At 32.7% G+C, this 23,067-nt stretch overlaps 1 protein-coding gene and 1 long non-coding RNA gene across 2 annotated transcripts; both read left to right on the forward strand.

Annotated features, from left to right (window-relative positions):
* Window positions 1-2,763: 2,763 nt before the first annotated feature.
* On the forward strand, window positions 2,764-4,175 carry LOC121806443. The gene is made up of 3 exons (XR_006051673.1): window positions 2,764-2,780; window positions 3,395-3,506; window positions 4,094-4,175. It is a non-coding gene; the product is annotated as an uncharacterized LOC121806443 (long non-coding RNA).
* Window positions 4,171-6,638, forward strand: LOC121806442 (carotenoid 9,10(9',10')-cleavage dioxygenase-like). The gene is made up of 6 exons (XM_042206479.1): window positions 4,171-4,182; window positions 4,419-4,481; window positions 4,612-4,722; window positions 5,807-5,924; window positions 5,996-6,097; window positions 6,163-6,638. Exons 3-6 carry the CDS (start codon window positions 4,656-4,658, stop codon window positions 6,182-6,184), a joined length of 309 nt encoding a protein of 102 aa, XP_042062413.1. The 5' UTR covers window positions 4,171-4,182; window positions 4,419-4,481; window positions 4,612-4,655; the 3' UTR covers window positions 6,185-6,638.
* The last annotated feature ends 16,429 nt before the right edge of the window (window positions 6,639-23,067 follow it).

The raw sequence follows: 23,067 nt of genomic DNA on the forward strand, positions 1-23,067 counted from the left end.
GATATTTCAGACTTGTGAACAACAAATCGATATGCACTGCTATTAAGTGCATATCCAATGAAGATGCAATCAACCGTCTTAGGTCCGATTGTAACTTCTTTGGGCGGAGGAACCATCACCTTTGCCAAACACCCACACACTTTGAGGTATTTGTAGGATGACTTCCTTCCCTTCCACAACTCATAAGGAGTAACATCTTTTCCTTTGAGAGGGATTTTATTCAAGATATAGTTGGCTGTCAATACAGCTTCCCCCCACATGTTATGTAGTAATCCTGAAGTCAGAAGCAGTGCATTCATCATCTCTTTTAGAGTTCGATTCTTGCGTTCTGCGACACCATTAGATTGTGGTGAATATGGAGCAGTTGTTTGATGAATTATACCACTTGCGTTGCATAATTCCTCAAACGGGGCTACATATTCGCCTCCTCTATCACTTCGAATCATTTTGATTTTACAACCAAGTTGATTCTCAACTTCGTTCTTATAATTTTTGAACGCTTCTATTGCTTCATCTTTACTTCTTAAAAGATAAATGTAGCAATATCTTGTGCAATCATCTATGAAAGTGATAAAGTACTTTTTACCACCTCTAGTTTGCACCATCTTTAAATCACATACGTCCGTGTGAATTAATTCAAGGGGTTTTGTGCTTCGTTCAACCGAGTGAAACGACAACTTAGTCATTTTTGCTTCAAGACAAATTTCACATTTATCTTGGGTATCCACTTCATTAGCCTTTAGTAAATCTAAATTCACTAATCTTTTAATGGCTTTTGAATTTACATGTCCCAATCTACAATGCCACAAATTTGAACACTCAGTCAAGTAAGAGGAAGTAGATGCTTTATTATTATTACCCAACGGCTTTGCAACACTGCGAGTTGTTACACTAAGCTTGAAAAGCCCATCGGTTACATAACCTTTTCCGATGGATTTTCCAAACTTGTACAATGCAAACCTATTAGACTCAAATACAAGTTTAAACCCCTTATTAACTAGTATTGATCCTGACACTAGGTTCTTGCGGATGTCCGGGACATGCAGCACATCCTTCAAAGTGATAGTAACGCCAGACGTCATCATGAGAATCACGTTGCCAACGCCGAGGACTTCGGACGATGCTTGATTCCCCATGTTGATCTTCCTCCCTTCAACAGCAGTGTAGGAGGCAAACTTGCTCCTATCTGAGCAGACATGAGCAGTAGCGCCGGTGTCGATGTACCAGTCACCCTTGTTGTCAACAAGGTTAACTTCTTCAGTGACCACAGCAATGAGGTCGTTTTCATCCTAGTCCTTGAACTCCTTCTCAACGACGTGGGCAGCCAGCCTCTTCTTCTTGCTGCGGCAATCCTTTGCAAAGTGGCCCAGTTTGCCACATTTGTAGCAATCGCCTTCAAACTTCTTTGTAGGCTGCTTTCCCTTCCCTTTGTCACTTGAACAATTTGGGCCAGGGCGTTTGTTGGAGGGACCACCCCGCTCCAACAGATTGGCTTTGGCTTCAAGTGGGGTGAAGCCTTTAGCCTTTTGATCGCTTTTGCGCACATCAGCCTCAATGCGCAATTTCACGATCAAGTCTTCAAGGGTCATCTGCTTTCGCTTGTGCTTGAGATAGCTCTTGAAGTCCTTCTACCTAGGAGGAAGCTTGTCGATGATCTTGCACCTTAGGAATTTATCGGGCAAGGTCATCCCTTCAGCCACTAATGCGTGGATGATCATTTGGAGCTCTTGGACTTGCTCCATGATGGGTCGAGAGTCGACCATCTTGTAGTCCATAAACTTAGATGCTACAACTTGTTCAGTACCTGCAGCATTATCTATGCTATACTTCTTTTCTAGGCTTTCCCACATTTATTTAGATGTGGTTACATTGGAGTATACATTGTAGAGGCTATCATATAATGCACTTAAAATAAAATTTTTACATAGATAATCCCCTTTTCTCCAAGCATCATAGTTCGCTATGACATCGCGCCTAGTCTCTTAATCGCTTGGCGCGGGCGGTTCATTTTCCGTGAGGAAGTTGGCGACGCCCAATGTTGTCAAGTAGAACAACATCTTTTGGTACCACCTTTTGAAGTCAGATCCTCCAAACTTTGGTGGCTTCTCGGCAGGTGGCATCATTCTTGGTGCCAAAGGTGCCGAACTTGGTCCATGGAAGGAACCAATTCTGTTGCCTCCGAAGGAGCCAACAACGTGGTTGGGCATAGAGCAACCACCATTCATGTTGGGCATAGAGCCCGCCATGATCGTACTATCCCCGAAGGAACTAGCACCCGCGTGAGACCCGAAGGCCCTAGCATTCGTGTGAGACCCGAAGGCCCCACCACTCGATCCATTAAAGGATCCGAAGGAACCACTAAAATTGGAACCAACTGATCCACTCGAGGTGGATCCACCAGTGGGCCCAAGGGGGTTAACAAACTCCCAAGGGGTTATTGATGAAGATGGATAGCGCCCGGGAGTGGGCATCATCGTCGGGATCGCAAGATAGATAGTTCAGTAATCAAAATTTTTTCCTATTTCAGGAATGCCTCAATGGTGAGTTTGTGAGGGTTGGCTCAAATCCAAAGTTCGCTCCGGTTGCTGGATATCATTGTTAATAACTTTTCTTTGTCAAAGTCTTTCTCATATATACTTCTGAGAATAGATAAATAAAATAAAATGTAAGAGCTCCTTCTGCATGCATGACTTATTTGCTTTTTCCTTTTACAGTTTGTTTAGTATTAATCACTATCTTTTCCTTCTTTCATTGTTTTTTTACAGGTTTGATGGATATGGGTTCGTCTTTCAAATCCTCATTCAAATTTCGGACATTTTTATCCTAGAATGACTGACTACTACCTTCCGCTCTTATCTTTCCAAACAAACTAGTCTTTCTTAGTATTATTCTAGAATCTGAGATGGGAATTTGTTTTGGTTGGGCAATGTTTATATATTTTCTTCTTTTCAGTAATGCAGAGATGGTTTCGGGCTAGCTTTATATATAACTGTTTTGCTTAGGGAAACTTGGTTTGTTATACTTCCTTGTAGATGAAAATTGCAAAAGTGGAGCTTAGATTGTTTTCTATACAAATATACATTTAGTCCAACTGAGATATCTTTGGAGCAATATGATATTGTCAGTGAGATTGTAAGAAAGCTCCTATACAGTGAGTTTCAAAAGTTCTGCTTAATGGAACAGTTTTTAAATATGTTTTTTATGGGTAAAAATATACCACAAGAGTGATTTGTATTAATATATTACCATCCTTTGCTCTCAAACATATGATAGATTGATGAATACATTCTGCATTGCTTGCATATGATTTTATGCAATTGCATCTTATTCATGAGATATTCATATGATTGAATCGCAGTTTGACTATGGCTTATACGAATCATACTTTTTGCAGAATGATTCATGGTATGCGCATCAAAAATGGAAAAGCAACCTATGTCTCCCGCTTTGTGAAGACCTCGCGACTTAAACAAGAAGAATATTTTGGTGGATCAAAATTTATGAAGGTAAGTACTATCATAATATAATGTCCAATTATTTACTTTGGACCTTTTTTTATCTCTGTCTTATTGTTACCCTGCAGTGAAATTTAAAACTGGTAAGGTGAAGACTATAAGACTAGTTAACTATTTAAAGGATTACTCTGTGTAATCTGCCCTCTTTGAAACAAAGGACTAGAAAGCCAAACTGCCTCATGTCCATTCAAACATTCAAATGGATCTGAGGCCTTCGCGAAGTTTTATATCATAGCAATTTATGTTCGAAAAACTCGACCCATGCTTGCACTTATGATGACATAGAAGACACCTTTTAAACTTAATAAGCATGGTGGGGCAGCACTGGGTTGTTTAACTTGAGAAAATTTCAAAATGCCATCCATTAAACTGTGTAAATGCGTAAGAGATCAACCATGAACTAGAATTTCTTGAGAGAAATGGCATACAGCTAAAAGTAACTTGTGGTGTTTAACTAATATCTCGTGCTGTTCTTTCCGTTCTTCTGATTTTAGATGAGGAAATGTGGGCGTTTTTCTCCATAATATGGTACATGTTTTAGTTTTTGCTCCTCATAATTTCAAACTTAAAAGTTGCAGATTGGTGACATGAAAGGATTCTTTGGACTGTTCACAGTTTACATGCAAATGCTAAGAACAAAAGTAGAAGTACTATGGATTTGGTACAGGTGGGTTGCGCTACATAATGGTCTCTGTCTCTCTCCTTCTCTTTGTTTAGGCTACATAGCATGTTTATCACTTGTGTAGTTGCTTATGCTGGTGAAGTACACAACTGATTTATACATCTCTTGCATTGTGATTGTTTCTATACTTCTTGGTCAATATCATCATTAGCATCAGAAATGCTGATCTGTACTTCGTGTATGCATGGTTGTGGTTGACCATTGTGGGAGTTCTCTTTCAGCTAATACAGCTTTGGTGTATCACCATGGGAAGCTTTTGGCACTTCATGAGGGAGATAAACCTTGTAAGCTTACTTTCTTTCTCCTGTCTTAATTCTATAATTATGCCCCCTTTGTTCTAAGCCTCCATCACTGTCTCTTCTACTGAAAGCATGCAGACATCTTTAAAATAGTTTTTTACTATTTACAATATAGATGCCATCAAAGTTTTGGAAGATGGAGATCTGCAAACGATTGGCATGATGGATTACGACAAGAGACTATCACATTCTTTTACTGCTCATCCTAAAGTTGACCCGTTCACAGGTAAGGTCAATTGTGATCCAGTTATGTACGTCTTTAGAAGTAACCACTCATCTGGTTTATTTAAGTTTCTCCACTCCCACAAAGCCTCCCTCCATAATTCGACAACACAGTTATCCTCCTCTGCTGCCGCATTCCCCTATTATTCTTTTGCTTCTCAAGATGCCGTACAGTAACTCTGACAAAGAATACCAAAGTTATTTCCATCCTATAAAAAGTAAATGACTGAAACAAAGGGGAGTTAAATTTTATAGCCATTAAGAATATGAAATGAATTGCTGTTTTTCGCAAGGATGTGTTTTAACTTTTATAGCCACTTTGCACCTATTGCTTTCATATCACTCTTTTAGCTACGACTTTAAGTCATAGTCACCGGAACTTGATTCGGACTTGAGTATGTCGAGATTGAGCCATCAATATTCAGCTTTAGCTTGAGTCACAACTGAGTGCATTAAGAACTTGGTTAGTTAGGAAAACAATCTGTTGGGATATAAAATCCTAATGGTTGTACAACATGTTATCTGAAATTCTCAAAGCGTGTTCATTAAACTTTTTCTTACTATTTAACGGATGGGACAAGTACATCTACTAAAAGGAAACAACATACTATAATCTCGAAGAGTATTTAAATCCTTGGTAGGAATATAGTGTCTTGGTTGTGAAAGCATTAACTTTGAAAGTAGTGCCAGCTATAGTGAACCAACTCAACCATTATATTCCTTAGATTCTCAAATTTGGTTATACCTCCGTAATTTCTAGCGCACAGTTCCACCAATGTTAAACACTTATCTTCATATTTCAAACAGAGTCAAGGAAATTAAAGTAAGCTTTGATCATACTAAATTATAAATGCTGTTGATATCTCGATGACTGATCATGAATCTCAAATAGAGCCTCAGATTTACTTGAAGCTGCTTTCTCTTTTCTTGTTGGAGCAAGATTCATTTTCTAAAATTCCTAACTAACTAGTTGGAGACTTATGTTCATGAATTTTCTCTTAGAACTACGAGTTCAAGGTCATACAAGCATAATAATATATTTCAGTCTTCAAATTTTAGACAAATGAAATATGTAAATTTCTTGTCAGCAAATGCTTGGGAGGAAGGAGATGAAGTTGTTCTGATCACTTGCCGACTTCATAACCTTGATCTTGACATGGTCAATGGCGTTGTAAAAGAAAAGCTTGAGAATTTCACAAATGAACTGTAAGATCCATACTGATACATGTATGCACTCATCTCACTTTATAGCGAAGGTGGTACTATATTTCTTTCAGGTACGAGAAGAGATTCAACCTCAAAAATGGTTTGGCTTCTCTGAAAAAGTTATCTGAGTCGTCCGTTGATTTTCCCAGGGTTAACGAAAGCTACACTGGAAGGTAAAAATGTTTATTAACTTAAACAAAACTAATTTGGAAGATAAAATTGTATGAAGCTGAACCAGAGATTGGAAAGGAAAAGATTGAAGTTGGAGGAAATGTTAGTGGTCTCTTTGATCTTGGACCTGGCACTGCATCCGAAGAAGACGATGGCTACTTGATTTTGTTTGTCCATGATGAAAACACCGGGTATGCTCTCTTTCATTTGATAATAGTAATTTATTTCTGTGATATTACTTGATACGATATCATGCTCATCGAAACTCACTGACACCTGGTAAAACATAAGTATGAAATAGAGTATTATACATCGAGATGTAGGTCATCCTTCTGCTCCATCGACTTCTTATTTGCAGAAACTCTGTTTGAAAATACAGCAATATGCCGGTGTCGCTTGGAGTTTGAAGTTACCATACGGGCTACGGATTACTCAGATTAAATCTCATTGGGATTAGAATAGTTATTTGAGTATCTTAATATCGATTACACGGGAGAACCTGACTAAATCGTTGATTAATTATAATCTACATGAAATCAGCAGTGAATGTCATTGATGCAAAAACAATGTCACCCGATCCTGTTGCTGTGGTTGAACTTCCTAGAAGAGTTCCATATGGCTTCCATGCGATGTGTATGTGTATATTTAATGAGAATGAAAAAAAAAATATGGTGTTTTTATTAAATACCAGAACTCCAAAGAGACCCAACTATAAAGTAATAGTACTCCTAGTATTTAATTATGAAAATTTGCTGGGTAGCTGACCCTCGTAGTCCGTTCTTGAACGTTTGAGAACTTCATTTTTTTTTTGTTTTTTAAATACTACTATACAAAAGATCATAAATTCATAATGGTAGCATAGTTCCTACATATCAAGTCAGCTGATAGTATAAATAATTAGATTAATTTCCGCCGCCTTTTTTAAATAAGTCACAAGGCTACTCTGATCTAAAGTTAGAGCATTAGCACTGGATCGCTCTAAAGTCCGCCTTATGCACCGCCACGTCAGTATTTTATCCTTCTACTCTTCCACCTGCAGTGGGACGCCCTATAAGCCGCCATATAGGTTTCACTATTGTTTTGTTAATTAATTTAAATGTTTTCAAATATGTCAATGCAAAATAATAAAAAATACCACGATTAATTAAAAACGGCAAATCCTACATTGATTAAAAAAAGTTTTACACAAGTTAGAAATGAAAAAAAAGTTGACTATTCTACAAAAGTCTCAACTTGCGGCGCAGCTCATCGATCATCCCCTAGAGGTATTCGGGTTTGGCCGGGTCCTGACATTGCATGAAGGCGTTGTAAGTGTCCAACAACGTCCTCCGGTTGGCGGCCGCTGCCAACTCCGCGTAGCCAAGTGCCGCCGGGGTCGGGAACGGCGATGGGGGGCGGCCGCGGCTTGCGAGAAGGATGTCGCCTTCGCATTCCCCTTGTTCTTCGCAGCCTTGATGCCAATGGGACGTCGGGAAGACACCGGTGTGCCAGAACTCTCCTCCTCCTCGTACATCGACCGGTTGAGGTCTATCGGATATGCGCTGCTTTCGCTGCTTGTGTAAGCACCGGCTTCGGTGGTCCTCGTCCTCTTTGGCGCAGCCGATGACACAATCCCGCCCTGGAACTTCTGCTTGTCCTTCAAGAGCGCCCAGATGTTGAAATGCTTGAAGTCGCCGTACATTGACTGGTACGACAACAGCGCTCTATCGCGCACATCGCTCAAGCTCTCGCCGCTTCCCTGCTCCCTCGAGCACTTCTCGTACCGGGTTGACTTGCTTCTTCACCTGATCCCAGTGCTTGCGGAGCTGCTCCCTATGGCGCTTGTACGCACTCGGCGGCTTCGCCTCATTGTAGCGCTCAGCGATGCGCTCACAGCACGTAACCTGCTTTTGGTTGTTCGCGAATACCGGGTCCTCCGAAATATCCACCCAACACCTCGCCAAGAAGAGGGTTTCATCCGGTTGGTAGTTCGTCCTCCCGGTGGCGTACTCTTCATTCGTTTCCGGAGGTGGCACCTTGTACGCCCGGTGCCGGTGCCGGTGCCGGTTCCGCTTCTTTCTGGCGGCCGGGGGGGGGAGGGGCGACGCGGCGGGGCGAGTTGGAGACGACTCCATGTCAGACAGACCGTACGAATTCGTACTGAATTCGGGATCGTACTGCGTGTTGGAGTCGAACGGCCGATATTCGTCAGGGTCTGTACCCGGCCAATGTGCACCACCCCCAAACATCGGACTATTCGGACTTGGGTATTCACCGGAATCCATTTTATAGTTTAATTTGAGTGTGGAAAAGTGAATGGAAAGGTTACAAATGAAGGTGGGGTAGAGGGTATTTATATAAATAAATTTTTTTGGAATAAAAAAAAAACCGCGTTGCATCGTCCGCGCCATCGTCCACGTCGCCCACAGTGGGCGGACGATGACGCGGACGATGCCCTATCGTCTGCGGACAATCTATAGGGTGCGGACGATGCATCGGGCATCGTCCGCGCACCCACAGTGGGCAGATGATGGCGTGCCCGAGTCATCGGACGGCCTATCGTCCGCCCCATTGCGGATACTCTTACATTCAGTTCATAAGTTGTTTATCAACCAAAACTCTATAAACTATGTCTCGGACGGCCTGTCATCCGCCCCATTGCGGATACTCTTACATTCACTTCATAAGTTGTTTATCAACCAAAACTCTATAAACTAGTATTTTATTGTGATTACGTTATTCACAAAAGTTTCAGTGTTTATAAGAATTTTCCAATTGTACAGTAATCTATTAGAGTCGTGTGATCTTGAAAGCCTTAAAGGGCAGAATCCTAATATCTCATTGTAAAATTATGGAGTACTCCGTAGTAATTTATTGAAAGGAAAGAGCTTTATTATTCCATTGCTAAAACTTTTTTAAACATCTCTAATCGTACACTAAAACCTAAAATGTGATAGATAATTAGTTTCAATAGTATTAAAAAATCAATTCCATTTTTTGTTTTTGAGAAAAAAATTACCTATCTTTAGGTTTAAATTAAACCAAAATCTAATTTTTTTTTCACATTTTGTGAGTAAAAGAAGCATAATATAGATAATATTCTTTTAAGTTTAAGTTTAATGTAAATGATTAGAAAAAAAGGAGCTTTATTATTCCATTGCTAAAACTTTTTTAAACATCTCTAATGGTACACTAAAACCTAAAATGTGATAGATAATTAGTTCCGATGGTATTAAAAAATCAATCCCATTTTTTATTTTTGAGAAAAAATTTACCTATCTTTAGGTTTAAATTAAACCAAAATCTAATTTTTTTTCACATTTTGTGAGTAAAAGAGGCATAATATAGAAAATATTGTTTTAAGTTTAAGTTTAATGTAAATGATTAGAAAAAAATCATATTTGATGTGACATTTATACTAAAATAAGTTTGAGTTTAGTATAAACTAGTGTCACCCCCGAGCGATGCACGGCTCAATATATTTTCTTTCCAATTATAGTATATAATATCAAATTATTATGCATCATAAATATGAAATGAAAATTCATATATTATTAATAATCTATAAATATTAATTTAAATCTTTTAAATATAAAGACAAAACCGGCAAACATACATAAACAACAGTATAATTAAGAAAAGAGTAAAGACCAAAATTGGTTTTAACGGTCAACGTTTTTTAATCCTGATTTTGACCAAATTAAACCGTTAAGTATGATTACTAACTCCCTAATTATATCAAAAGGTGGTTGGATTCCACATTTTGACGAAGATAAATTTCCTAACATATGCAAATGGGGTGATGAATTAGGGAGTTAATTAATCATAATTAACGGCTTAATTTGGTCAAAATCAGGATTAAAAACATTGTCCGTTAAAATTTGCCGGAAAAATTAGTTTTGGAAAGATTGTGATCCGAGTGGAAATGTTTGGGATGAGAAAATTCAAAAGACAATGTTTAGGACCAAAATCGTAAAATGAACAATTTAATTGAGAAACATTATGACCAAGAAATTAAACCATTTTAGTTGACCAATCTCATCTAAATAATTATCTCTAAGGTAAGTTATCTTATCTTGCTTCACATATTCACCTCATACAGTTAGTTCCCTATACGAACTTGGAAAAAAATATATGATGCTTATATTATGCAATCATTATCGATTTTTAATAATCAAACATACCAAACTTCTCATGTCTGTATAAATTCTTGGATTCAAATAATGATTAGGAATATAACAATGATCTTCCCCTTAACATCGAAAATAAAGACTTAGTCCTCATTTCTTCGTATTTATGCATTTACTGAAATTTCTGTAAAAGTAAAACTAATTTTTCTTAAGTCATACGGATTAATAGCCTCAAATCTCCAAACTCTCACCATATGATTAATGTTTACTTTTCCAAACCAAGAGGTTGTGGATTCCTATTGATGTGTGGAATTATTACTTTATGAAGCTTCCTCAAGGCAAAATTTTTTACATAAGCATATATGCATTTTTGTTTAAAACAATTATTAAAGATTGTACTGGTGAGACAATTCCTAGTCGAGCTTCATTTCATTGCAATATAGTGACCCTATACAATAAAAAACCTACACCCTGAAACCTAAATTCTAAACCCTTAACTTTAAAATATACTCATCATGACCAACAAATGAACCAAATATCAATAAAATTCTCCCTCCGTCCTAGTTCAATTTTACTTTGTTGATCACTTATTCTATTTTGGGGGTTTTAGATCTGTATTCAATACCTTAGACTGAGTTGGCCTACTTAATAATCCCCTGTGGGCCTTTACAAGGCTTGTTACCTTGGGGCTTGGCAAGCTGATGAGCCTTGACCCGTCCAGGACAATGCTGGTCTACGGGCCGAACCCGTCGGAGGGTGGCAGGTCTACGAGCCTGACCAAGGCTAGTTCACGAGACCGAATCCGGTTGGAGGGAGGCTAGTTCACGAGCCACGAGGGTTGGGAAGGGCTAGTTAGCTTGCCAAATGTATCACGAACTCCGATGTATGTGTGTGTGTGTGTTAAAAAAACTTTAATATATACTCATCATGACCAACAAATGAACCAAATAGCAATAAAAATCTCCCTCCGGCCCAGTTCAACTTTACTTTATTGATCACTTATTCTATTTTGAGGGTTTTAGATCTGTATTAAATACCTTAGACTGAGTCAGCCTACTTGATAATCCTTACTGGTAGTAGAGGTTTTTTACCTGAAGCTTGGCTGTAAATTTGTAACTGAAGAATTGTCTTAAATAAATTGATCATCATCAATTTTAATATTTAAGATTTGATATGCCTATAACATCTATGTTATTTTACTTTAAAACCTTTTTAAAAAAAAATTCAATTTTTATTAGAGAATTCATAATGTTAAAAAGTAAGCATCATGTAGATTATATTTTTCTAATGTCCATTTATTAAAGAAATAAACTTTTAATTTAGTCGATGCAATTATGGACAAAAGTTATAAAAATACAAAGTTTTGACTTGCATTTTTTTGTTCTTTTCTTTTTTCATATCTTGATTATAGTGTATAGTATTTATTAAAAAAATAGAAGTATTTTAATACTTACAAAAAAGGAAAATTAGAAATTGAAAATATAAAAATTGGAGTATGAAATAATGCTATTTTGAAGAAAACATTTATCCATCACAAGCCAATACTAACAAAAATGATTTAATTTTAATTAATTCATAAACAAATAAAAATACAAAAACTATACTGTGTTGTTAAAAACTCAACCAAGACTTTTAATAAGTGTTCCAAAATTATTGTTCTTTATAACTAAAATTTATCAGTACCCGTTAGTTTATTTTTATTTGAGTGAAATATTATTTACAAAATTGCTTATTTAATACACATTGTATTACATTTTATTATTTTTAGTTTTTTGTCAATCATTCTTGAACTTGCAAACAATTCAAGTTTGTAAATAATTTTTAATTATATAGTAAGAGATTTTTATATTGTTTAAAATACACAATTATATAGTAATAGATTCTTATAAGGATAGATAAAAGAAAAAAGTATGCTAAATTAAAAACAACTATTATATTCCATTTTTGAGTTAAAATAAGGATAATTTAATTAAAAACAATAGATTTGGGTTAATTATGATTTCATATTACGATTTAGAACTATTATAGTCCATGTAGGTATTTTGTCAATGTAATTAATAAATTGTACAGTATTAGTATATTGAAATTAAAAATTCTCCATCTTACATGTGTTAAACACCGAATATTTTCTTTAATACTGGAATATTTGCACTTAAAAATTTATGGATTATATGGATTGTGGAATGCAGCAGCTCTAGAATTCACCACAATATATAAAAAAATGCATTCCGTTTTCTTTTTCTCTAATGGATTTACTTCATTTATTATTAAATCATAGTATTTATTTGACGCCATAAATAACCATGAAAATTCAAAAAGAAATTGAACAATAAATTGCCAATCAATCAACAATTTACCCATTAAATAGACTAATTTATCTAAATTTCAAACTACAAATTAAATAATACTTAATCTCATCAATCCCATAAATTAATTAAGATTAATCTCATTAATTGTCAATCAATAAAATATTAACAGCCACCAAATCTGAATCATTCATTTATTCAATGGCTCGAAATATAGTACATAGAGATATATGTAAACGACATTGATAGGGCTGTAATAAATAAATAATGAAAAATCGCTACCAAATCTGAATCGTTTAATATGTACTTTTTAAATAAATACATAAAAATTTAAATATTAAAAAGGAAGAAAAATATGTTAAAAACGTGTACCGTAAATCGTAATTATCAAAATGGCTCATATTAAAGGCCCACTTTAATCTAGTAAAGTTTAAATTAACATAGTGTTACTAATAGTTACTATAATGCGCGGATTATTATTCTTCACTCCGCTTTTACACCGCCCTCTTCACTCATTCATGGAAGATGACCGTTGCTTCTCACCATACAATCGCGTGCTTTTTTCGTTGTTGATTTTCAATGGAGATTTTTCGGTTAGTAGGTAGTTATTTGGATGTTGTCAGGGGCGCCTCCATCCTCTTCATGCTTCATCTTCTAGTAAGCACTCCATCTTCTTCAGAGTAGCGTCGATATTCATTGTTCTCCAACGACGCTTTATAGAATATTCACTGTCAACTCGTCAGGAATTTAGGTGCGATAGCGGAGGTGGCTCGGAGAATGAAAAATAAGTATATGCATGCCCGTTTATATATGATTGGGTGGTGTTATGAATGAATTTAATTAAAACTCTTTTTTTCTAATTCTCAACTCTTTATTTTCATATTTATTGTTATAATTGAAAACGGCTGAATTGAATAAATGATTTTAAATTAATAGACAAGTGTAACTGCTCTCATTTTTTATTTCATATTATTACATTCAATGACTTTGAACATTTTATAATCATGTACACTAAATTCTTCAATATTCATCACATTCAATTGAAATTGTGAAATAGTCGATTGAAATGTATAAATAATCATATTGAACACTCAATTTTTAAATATTCATCACATTCAATTAAAGATGTGAAACTGGCAGTTGAAATATATAAATCCATAAATAATAATCAGTTTTAATTAAATTATGTATGATTGAATGGAGGCAAAATATTAGATTTTTCTAAACGGTTGGGAGTTATTTTTTTAATCATTTCACACCTTCCATTGAATACAATATTATAACTATTAGTAACAGTTACTACACGTTCTTGGCTCCATGCACATCTATAAATAAATCAGAAATTATGGTAATAATTATAGTAATATCCGTGTCAATTATAAGGCTGAATGATACATATATGAAGAAATGAACACAATTATTATTAACACAATTCTAGCAGTTACAAATTTTTTAATAGCGTAACTGGCGAGGCTAAAATTATTTTAAAGCTTCATGGCCTGCAGCAACAAAATTTGGAAGGCAACGTCTATATTATAGTAGGTTTTATTCTTAAATGGCAAGATTATGACACCAGAAATTATAGCTTTAAGCTTAAAAGTTTATTCCATAAATACCCCTAAAACTCTAATTGTTATTCCATAAATACCCCCAAAACTCCCACGCACTATGCACGACACAAGATAAAATTTGTTTTATTAATTAGACATTGTAATTAATTTAAATAAAATAAAAATAACATGATTACATAATATTAAAAAATAAAATGTAATACGATATAGTCACAATATGTTAGATAATTATAAATCTAAAATTAAATAAGTTTTAAATTAAGTCAACATGGAAATATTTGTTAATTTCAACACTTATCTTGGCCTTTATAACAAAGAAAATTACCATCATTAACACATACAGGCTTTAATATTAAAATACTACTAAATATTATACAGCTAAAAAATATAATTAGGACAATGACATCGTCATGAAAAGATAAAATAATAAACAAAACAAATAAAAAATGCACATGTATAAACATTAGAACAATAAAACAAAAGTTAGTAAGTCAAGAAAAAACTTATTTGTAAACAATCATACCCATACAATAATAAAAATAGCAAAATAGAGAAAAGAGATATAGTAAAACACAAACCACATCTACCGCTGACTCTTCTTCAGCCTTATTTTTCTCCTTAATCTCTAAATTGATGGTTTATGTTGTATGCATATGTGCAAATACGAATGTGATATTTTATGATTTTGTCTTCTTTGCTTTCTTTTTTGCCATTTCGTTGACTTTAGGTGATTTTCTTTTCATGGAAATTATGGAAGTGAAGAAGTTGGCGACGAATTTGTGAAGGTGTAGTTTCAAAATATTATAGATAGTCAACAACTTATGTGATTTCTTTATTTGTAAAATACAAAATATTGTAGCCTAGACAGAAAAATAAAACAAATTAACATGAAGAAAATACTTAGATATGAACTAATATCACTAAAATAGAATGATCTTCAAAATAGGATTTAAAAGTGCTATTTTCCTTTTACCATCTTTTGCACAACTCTCTCTGCACTACCTCCGACTCACATCTTTGGCTCTTCGTCTTTCACTCTCTCACATGACACCTACTCCGCCTCATTTACGATCTCCACAATGATAGACCAGGTATTTATAGACAAAGATCACCAACAATTTCTAAAACTTTTCAATTGCAACTATACATCCCAAAAATGAAAGAACATTTCTCTAGCTAATAGTAATTAAACAAATATTAATTTATGACATAAATAAAAAACGTTAGAAATCATCGGTATAATTATATTCAATTCATACTTTTAACTGATTATTATTATTAGCACAATTTGGGAGTTTAAAAAACGTCGAAGATATGGACTATAGTACAGAGCCATTCACTAAATCTATACTAATATAAAAGGGGAGTTTTGGGAGATTTTGAATAGCCATTTTAACCCAAGGATGTAAATGCAATTTAAAATATTAAACTACCTTCCTCTTTGAATCCATTTAATTTTTGAATATTTAAGAATTGTGGGCACATTGTAAATATTTATAAGTTATATGTTTATAATTTACGTATTTAAGTGAAGAATGTTAATTCCATTACATTGGTATAACTATACATTAATATCCACTAAAAGTATCTAAATCATTTAGGCACTTATTTTTGAACAATATGTCATTTGCCATAATTTAAAGAAAAACGGCAAACTGAATTGAAGTCATTTGGGTAATGGAACAATACAACTCTGTCAATAGCAAGAGGAGTTTCTTTCCAATTAATTCGTTTTCTTGAATTTTTATTTTAATGGTGGAACAAATAATCATGCTTGCCAATAATCATGGGTGAAACCAATAATTATGCATTGCCTGATTAATTTCTTATTAACTTTTACTTAGTAACTGTCATTAATATTTAATAGGGTATATATAATTTAACAAATCATTACTTTTTAACTTAAGAACCTCCAATATTATTTTTAATGCGGCCCTTAAACCCAATTATGCTATAATTTCATCCATTTATGATAGCTTCTTTCTACTTTTATCTATAAATATGTTTCATTTGCTAGCTTCTAGGAGTAATTCATTTCCTCATTACCTTCCTCGTCACGAATTCTCTGCAATACTTGTACATTTGTATGAGATCATTTTGTATCAATTATGTTAGTTCATATTAATTTTTTTTCTTAATGATAGTTTGTTTTATTTTTTTTATTGGTTTTCTTAAGCGGCTGATTATTAATAATAGTTTGAAGCTATAACATTGCATATTTGTTGCTAACTTCGTCATCTCCACAGTTTGATGCAGAGAAAACACCATGCAGAGAAAACACCTAAAGTCAACGAATTGGCGAGAGGAAGCAAAAAAGACGAAGATCATAAACTATCACATTTGTTTTCGCGCATATGCACAAATCATTAATTTGGAGATAAATGAAGAAAATAAGACATGAGGAGACAACAGGGGGATTGGAGTTTGTGTTTCATTAGTATTTATTTTTTCTTTATTTTGCTATTCTTATTATTGTAAAATTAAGATTTGTTTACAAATAAATTTTTTCATGGCTTTTGAACTACTATTATTGTATTTTTCTAATGTTTATATGTGTGTTTTTTTTTAAGTTCCATCATTTTATACATGTATGGCTATGTCATTGTCCTCATTATATTTTTTAGTTGTATATTAAGTATTTTATATCAGTCTAATATTAATAGTATTTTAATATTAAGTATGTAGTATGTTGTAAAAGATGATTTTTTTTCTTTGCTATAGAGATCTATAAGTATAGTAATTAATAAATATTTTCATGTTGATTTAATTTATATTTAATTTAATTTATATTTAATTTAATTTAATTTTATATTTATAATTATTTAACATATTGTTTGAAATCTTATGTAATGAGTTTTGAGAATAATTACATGAATGTCATTGATAATATAAAAAGATTTTTCTAATATACTTACTATATTATTAAATTTAAGTATCGAGTTATGTAACCTAAATGAAATATTAATGACTCTTCATCTTTTTCATGATTAACTACCCACTAATGACATTCATTGCCACTTACCCACTAACCTATTAACTTTGGGATTTATATAGTCGTCAATGTTGGGTTACAGTGGAAGTACCGAGGTATTCTTTCAGACTTCTGACCTATGAAATTATAATTATTATAATAAATGTACAATCATGAGCACTATTGAAAAAAAAAAGTACTATAGTAATTTTTGAATAAAATTCCAACGTGATTAGATTATAAATGACATTAATTTACAATTGCCAACTCATTAATTAGGTTGTGTATTATATTTGACTTGTAATATAACTGCCGTTACTTTATAGTATTTTCCATTAATTTATAACCGTGATTAGATTATGAATGACATTAATTTACAATTGCCAACTCATTAATTAGGTTGTGTATTATATTTGACTCGTAATATAACTGCTGTTACTTTATAGTATTTTCCATTAATTTATAACTGTCAATAGAGTGGATAATTATGATAATTAATTCATAATCATTTTTTATATTTGTATAGAAACTGCCGCATGTATTTAAATTGTGCTTACGAAATTTTATGAGTTCAAAGTGAAAGATAATTTAATAGTTTCACTTAATTGCGTTTACCTCCTTTACACAACATTATTATTCAAAATGTCCCAAAACTCGTCTTTTACATATCTATAGATAGATTGTATTCGTGGATTCTGTTAACCATGATTGAGTTACAAAATTGTATCAGTGGATTCTATTAAGATTTGAAAATTAATTCTACAATAATTACTTGAACTAATTTATTTTTGAATATAATATTGATGTTAATTGACTATGTATTATTTTAATTTCTTTATTTTGCTATTCTTATTATTGTACTTTTGGGGTTGTTTACCATACTTTTTTTCATAATTTACGAATTAGTATTATTTTATTTACTAATGTTAAGTTTTATTAATATTTATTTTAAAGTTTTTTTTTTCTTCTCCGGACATACATATTTAGGAGTTCGAGATACATTCGGCAAGCTAACCCAGCCCTTCCCCAGCCCCTTGTGGTTCGTAGACAGGCCGCCAACCAGCCGGGCACCTACGGCGGGTCTACGCCCGTGAACAGCCGCCATCTGAGACGGGTTCCAGGCCCATCAACTTGCCAAGCCCCAAGTCAACCAGCCTTGTAAAGGCCCACAGGGGAAATTAATCCCAAGTTGCGCCATCCAGGATTCGAACTCAAGACCTCCTGGATGGTGCGGTATCCTTGCCACCCTCCTCAACCACTTGAGTTAGGGGGCTTGGATTTATTTTAAAGTTTTTTTTTCTTTTTTTCAAAATTAACTCCTATATAAGGGAGGAAATTACAAATAAACTCCTATACTATAGATAGGAGGAAATTACAACTGATGTCAAGAGGGCTCGAACTCAGCACCTCATGCAATAATGTCTAAGCTCCTTGCCGCTAGGACAAAGGCTCTGGACTTTATTTTAAAGTTAAGGGTTTAGGATTTAAGTTTCATGGTTTGGGTTTTTACTGTATAAGGTCACTATATTGCAATGAAATGAAGCTCGACTAGGAAGTGTCTCACCAGTGCAATCTTAAATTATAGCTTTTGATAAGCAATATCTTAGAACTCATTCGGAGAAGTGGTAATTATACAGTCTTTAGTTTTTTTTGTTTTGTGTGATGTAAATTTGCTTTATTTTTTAGTCTCACGGTCAGAGTCATTTTTTTATTTTATAAAAATAATGTACAGTATTATTTTCCACGTGTTTATATTTTAGCTGAATCTTAACTTCATTCGTTTGTTTTTACTAAGCAGGCCATATTAAAACTTAAGCTAAAAACAAACGTTTTTACAAAAAAATGGAGTAATACATAGAGAGTTTAAATGATTCATTTTTCAATTTTAAATGCAAAACGGTTAATTCATAATTTCATAGAACTAAATGTATCATTTTCAAATTCGTTATTGGGTTCAGTTTCAAATTGGTTATTGTTTGTGCTGTCTCTATGCTGAATTAATTGCTTAGTTTTGCTTGTTTTGTGTGCATTCATCTTGATGATAATTAAAATTGTGATTTATTAATGAATTTGTATCTTTAACAACGGCAATTTCATATATATGTATAAATGTAATTTACAAGAAAATAATAAATGTACACATCCATTTAGAATTCTTTTACTACAGTTGATTGCATATTAATTAGAGAAAATAAGTTTCCATCATTATGGTGCAATTGTACACAAACCGGCCGCATCAATACAAATCAATTGATTTAAATTCTTTTTTATTACTAATAGATTATAATGTGAAAGGTCAAACAATTTGTAACTCATTTATTAATAATTTAATTTATAACAAATAATTTTAAAATTATTTACATTCTAAAATTAATATTTTAGTTAATTAATTACTTTCTAAAATAAATATTTTAAAATTATTTTAGTTCGTGCAGCACGGGTGTAATACTAGTTGTGAGTAAATAATTGAGATTATTTGTGACTATGTATATGAAAATGATGCATAATTAAATTATTAGATGCAAAATCAAGGTAATTTAATGCCACATCCTAATAGGCGGTTACATCATTTGGTGCATTTGTTAAATGTGCCATTTGTTTTGAATATTAAGTAACTGCCGGATCATATTAGTAATTGAGAATGGCAATTCCAAAAGAACATTGTTTTACTGCCAAATGAAATGAATTAAAAGTAATCAATGGGAATAATGATCGTAACTGCTACATTAAAATTTTCCACAGCTAAAGTTATTTAATTAAAATCTATTTTTATTTTCAAATTAGTAGTTTTTGTTTATTGCATTTACATCCCTTGCACAAAATAGTTATTCAAAACCTCCAAAAACTCAACTTTTATATATATAGAGACATTTATACTAAAATAAGTTTGAGTTTAGTATAAACTAGTATCACGCCCGTGCGATGCACGGGTCATTTTAATTTCTTCATATCTATTTCATTATGCGAAATAAAATTTGTAAAATGATAAACAAAAGAATATTCGACATCCTCTTACTTTGGATTATACTTTTTCAATCACATTAACGCCACATGGCCACAAGAGTGCGTTTAAATGCTAACTTTTCTTAAAAATATCAATACGATCACATTAAAATTTCAACACATATTTGTGTTGACATTTTAATAAACTGTCTTGACATTTAAATACCAGACTTAAAATTAAAAAGTATTTTAATTTTGTGAAAATATGAATTAACTGTTGGTTATAACTGCAGGAGAAAGTTTACGTTGCAATAATTTAAGATTGCGCTGGTGAGACACTTCCTAGTCGAACTTTATTTCATTGCAATATAGTGACCATATACACTAAAAATCCAAACCTTGAACCCTAAACCCTTAACTTTAAAATATATTCATCATGACCAATAAATGAGCCAAATATCAATAAAATTCTCCCTCCGCCCCAGTTCAATTTTACTTTGTTGATCACTTATTCAAAATATACTCATCATAACCGACAAATGAGTCAAATATCAATAAAAGTCTCCCTTCGTCCTAGTTCAATTTTACTTTGTTGATCATTTATTCTATTTTGGGGGTTTTAGATCTGTATTCAATATTTTACATTGGGTCGGCCTACTTGATAATCCTTACTGATAGTGGAGGTTTTTTACCCGAATCATGTCTATGAATCTGTTTATCTGCTAATATCAAGAAAGTGCTTTACAATAGGGCTATGTGAACGGTAAACAAAAAAAATCTTGCTTGCATTCAACCAAGCATTAAAATGAAAAGGTTTTTGAATCAAATAACATAAATGGCTATTGAAATAACAAACGTTAAATATTAGAAGTGATAGTAAATTTATTTAAAATGAAAGGCATAAGTTTTTAATATAGTCCCCTTTGAGAGAGAGAGGTGAAGAGCCGAAGACATGAGTTAAAAGCTATGGAGTCTTATAAAAAAGTTGAAATGAAAATAGCACTTTTATCTCCTAGTCAATATTCTTTGTTTGGGTGATGTTAGTTCATATTTAAGCTTTTTCTTAATGTTATTTTTTGTCATTTTTCTTTTAATTTTTTCTGGTTTTAGATATAATAATTCTTTTTTTTTTTACAAATTAAGGAATCACATAAGTTGTCTACCTAAAATATACTGAAATAATGCTTTGCATATTCGTCACCCAAAGTCAACGAAAAGACAAAGAGCAAAAAATACACATTGTTTTTGTGCACATTATATATTGCGACTATTTTTTATTGTTCTTATTGTTTTAATGTTACGGTTGTTTACAAATAAGTTTTTTCATGACTTGCAAACTATTATTTTATTGTTCTAATTTTAAGTTTTATTAGTAATATTTATATGCGTGTTTTTTCAACATACAGTTAGTATATAAATTTTTTAATTTTTTAATCTTACGAGATGTTGTTATTTATTTTATTAAATTTAATTTTATACTTTGTTCAAATTTTAAAAAGTAAGTATCATCTACATTATCTTTTTCTAATGTCCATTTATTAATACATCTTTAATTTAATCGATGCGCATGCAATTATGGACAAAAGTTATAAAACTGCACTATTTTGACTTAGCTTTTTTTTTTGTTCTTTTATTTTTTCATATCTTGATTATAGTGTATATTTATTAAAAAAACAGTAGAAGTATTATAGTACTTAGAAAAAAGCAAAATAGAAAAGGAAAATATAAAAATTGGAGTATGAAATAATAATATGGTTGAAGAAAACATTTAGCTATCACAGGCCAATACTAACAAAATTGATTTAGTTTTAATTAATTCATGAATAAAAAAAAATATAAAAACTATATAGTGTTGTTAAAAACTCAACCAGGACTTTTAAAAAGTGTTCCAAAAATTATTGCTCTTTACAACAAAAATTTATCAGCACCCGTTAGTTTATTTTTATTTGATTGAAATATTATTTCAAAGATTGCTTATTTAATAAACTTTGTATTACAGTTTATCATTTTTAATTTTTTTCAATTTATCGTATAAATATTCCACCCAATACAACATACGGTAAATAAATTAATACTCTATATATACATTCAAGTATTCAACCATAGTTGCTCATTTTATTTTATAATGTGCACCATTCAGGAGTCTTCGTCTTCTTGTTTTTTCTCAAGCAGGTAAAATATTATTTTCAAATTATTTATCCTAGAGGTTTGCTCCCCTCTTCCATCATCTCGTAAAATGACATGCATAATTAAGCGAAATGATGATTTGTTGATCATTGTGATATTTGACAGCGATTTTTAGTCAAGAATATGTCAAAGTAGGAAACAAATCACAGAAAAAAGGAAATCAAATAATTCGAAATTAGATTTACATTGCAACCGAAAATAGTTCTCCTCCTTCGCCAGATTACAAGATCCATCTCCAGGCTGACATGCTCTCGAAGCTTGAAACCGTCCATGTCTAGTATGTTAACGTCACTGATCACAATACCGAATCCATTATTGTGCTCGGATAGCAATTCGACACTCGAGAGCCTTTCTCGGCAGATTATAAGAGATTTTGCAAATTGCAAGCGGTCATCCATATCCATTATCATCAACTATACCAGAATTTATAGGAGAAAAGAAGTTGAAAGAAGTATAGAAAATTAATGGCATAAACGTGTGGGAAGAAGAAGAGGCTGGTAATTCATGGAGTTTTTGAAACGGAAAAACTCTCTCTATCTCAATAAACGTGATGTAATACTACAGTATTTATTTGTATCCATTAACTCCATTAAATTCATTAACAAAGAATAATTTTAATTAGATTATAATTTTTAAATTAAAATGGCAGTTTTGTAAATATTTCCAAAACTCTCCGTGCGATGCACGATCTAATTGATTGTCTATTCATAATAATTAATTTTAAATTGTGAATGCACTAATTAATCTCAATTTTTTTACACAAATTATACTGAACTCATAATTTTTTTAAAGGTTAATACATCACAATAAAAACCATCCAGATCAAATTAAAGAAAAGTTAGAAACCAAATGTTGTTGAGTTGTTAAAATATTTTTCCTAGACTC

This window comes from Salvia splendens, chromosome 6 (assembly GCF_004379255.2).
Source record: "Salvia splendens isolate huo1 chromosome 6, SspV2, whole genome shotgun sequence".
Classification (NCBI taxonomy): Eukaryota; Viridiplantae; Streptophyta; class Magnoliopsida; order Lamiales; family Lamiaceae; genus Salvia; species Salvia splendens.

Coding starts and splice junctions, on each gene's coding strand:
- LOC121806442 (XM_042206479.1), top strand. CDS start 4,656: ATGATGGATTACGACAAGAGACTATCACATTCTTTTACTGCTCATCCT. Junction 4,723..5,806: donor TAAAGTTGACCCGTTCACAG/GTAAGGTCAATT, acceptor ATTTCTTGTCAG/CAAATGCTTGGGAGGAAGGA. Junction 5,925..5,995: donor GAGAATTTCACAAATGAACT/GTAAGATCCATA, acceptor TATTTCTTTCAG/GTACGAGAAGAGATTCAACC.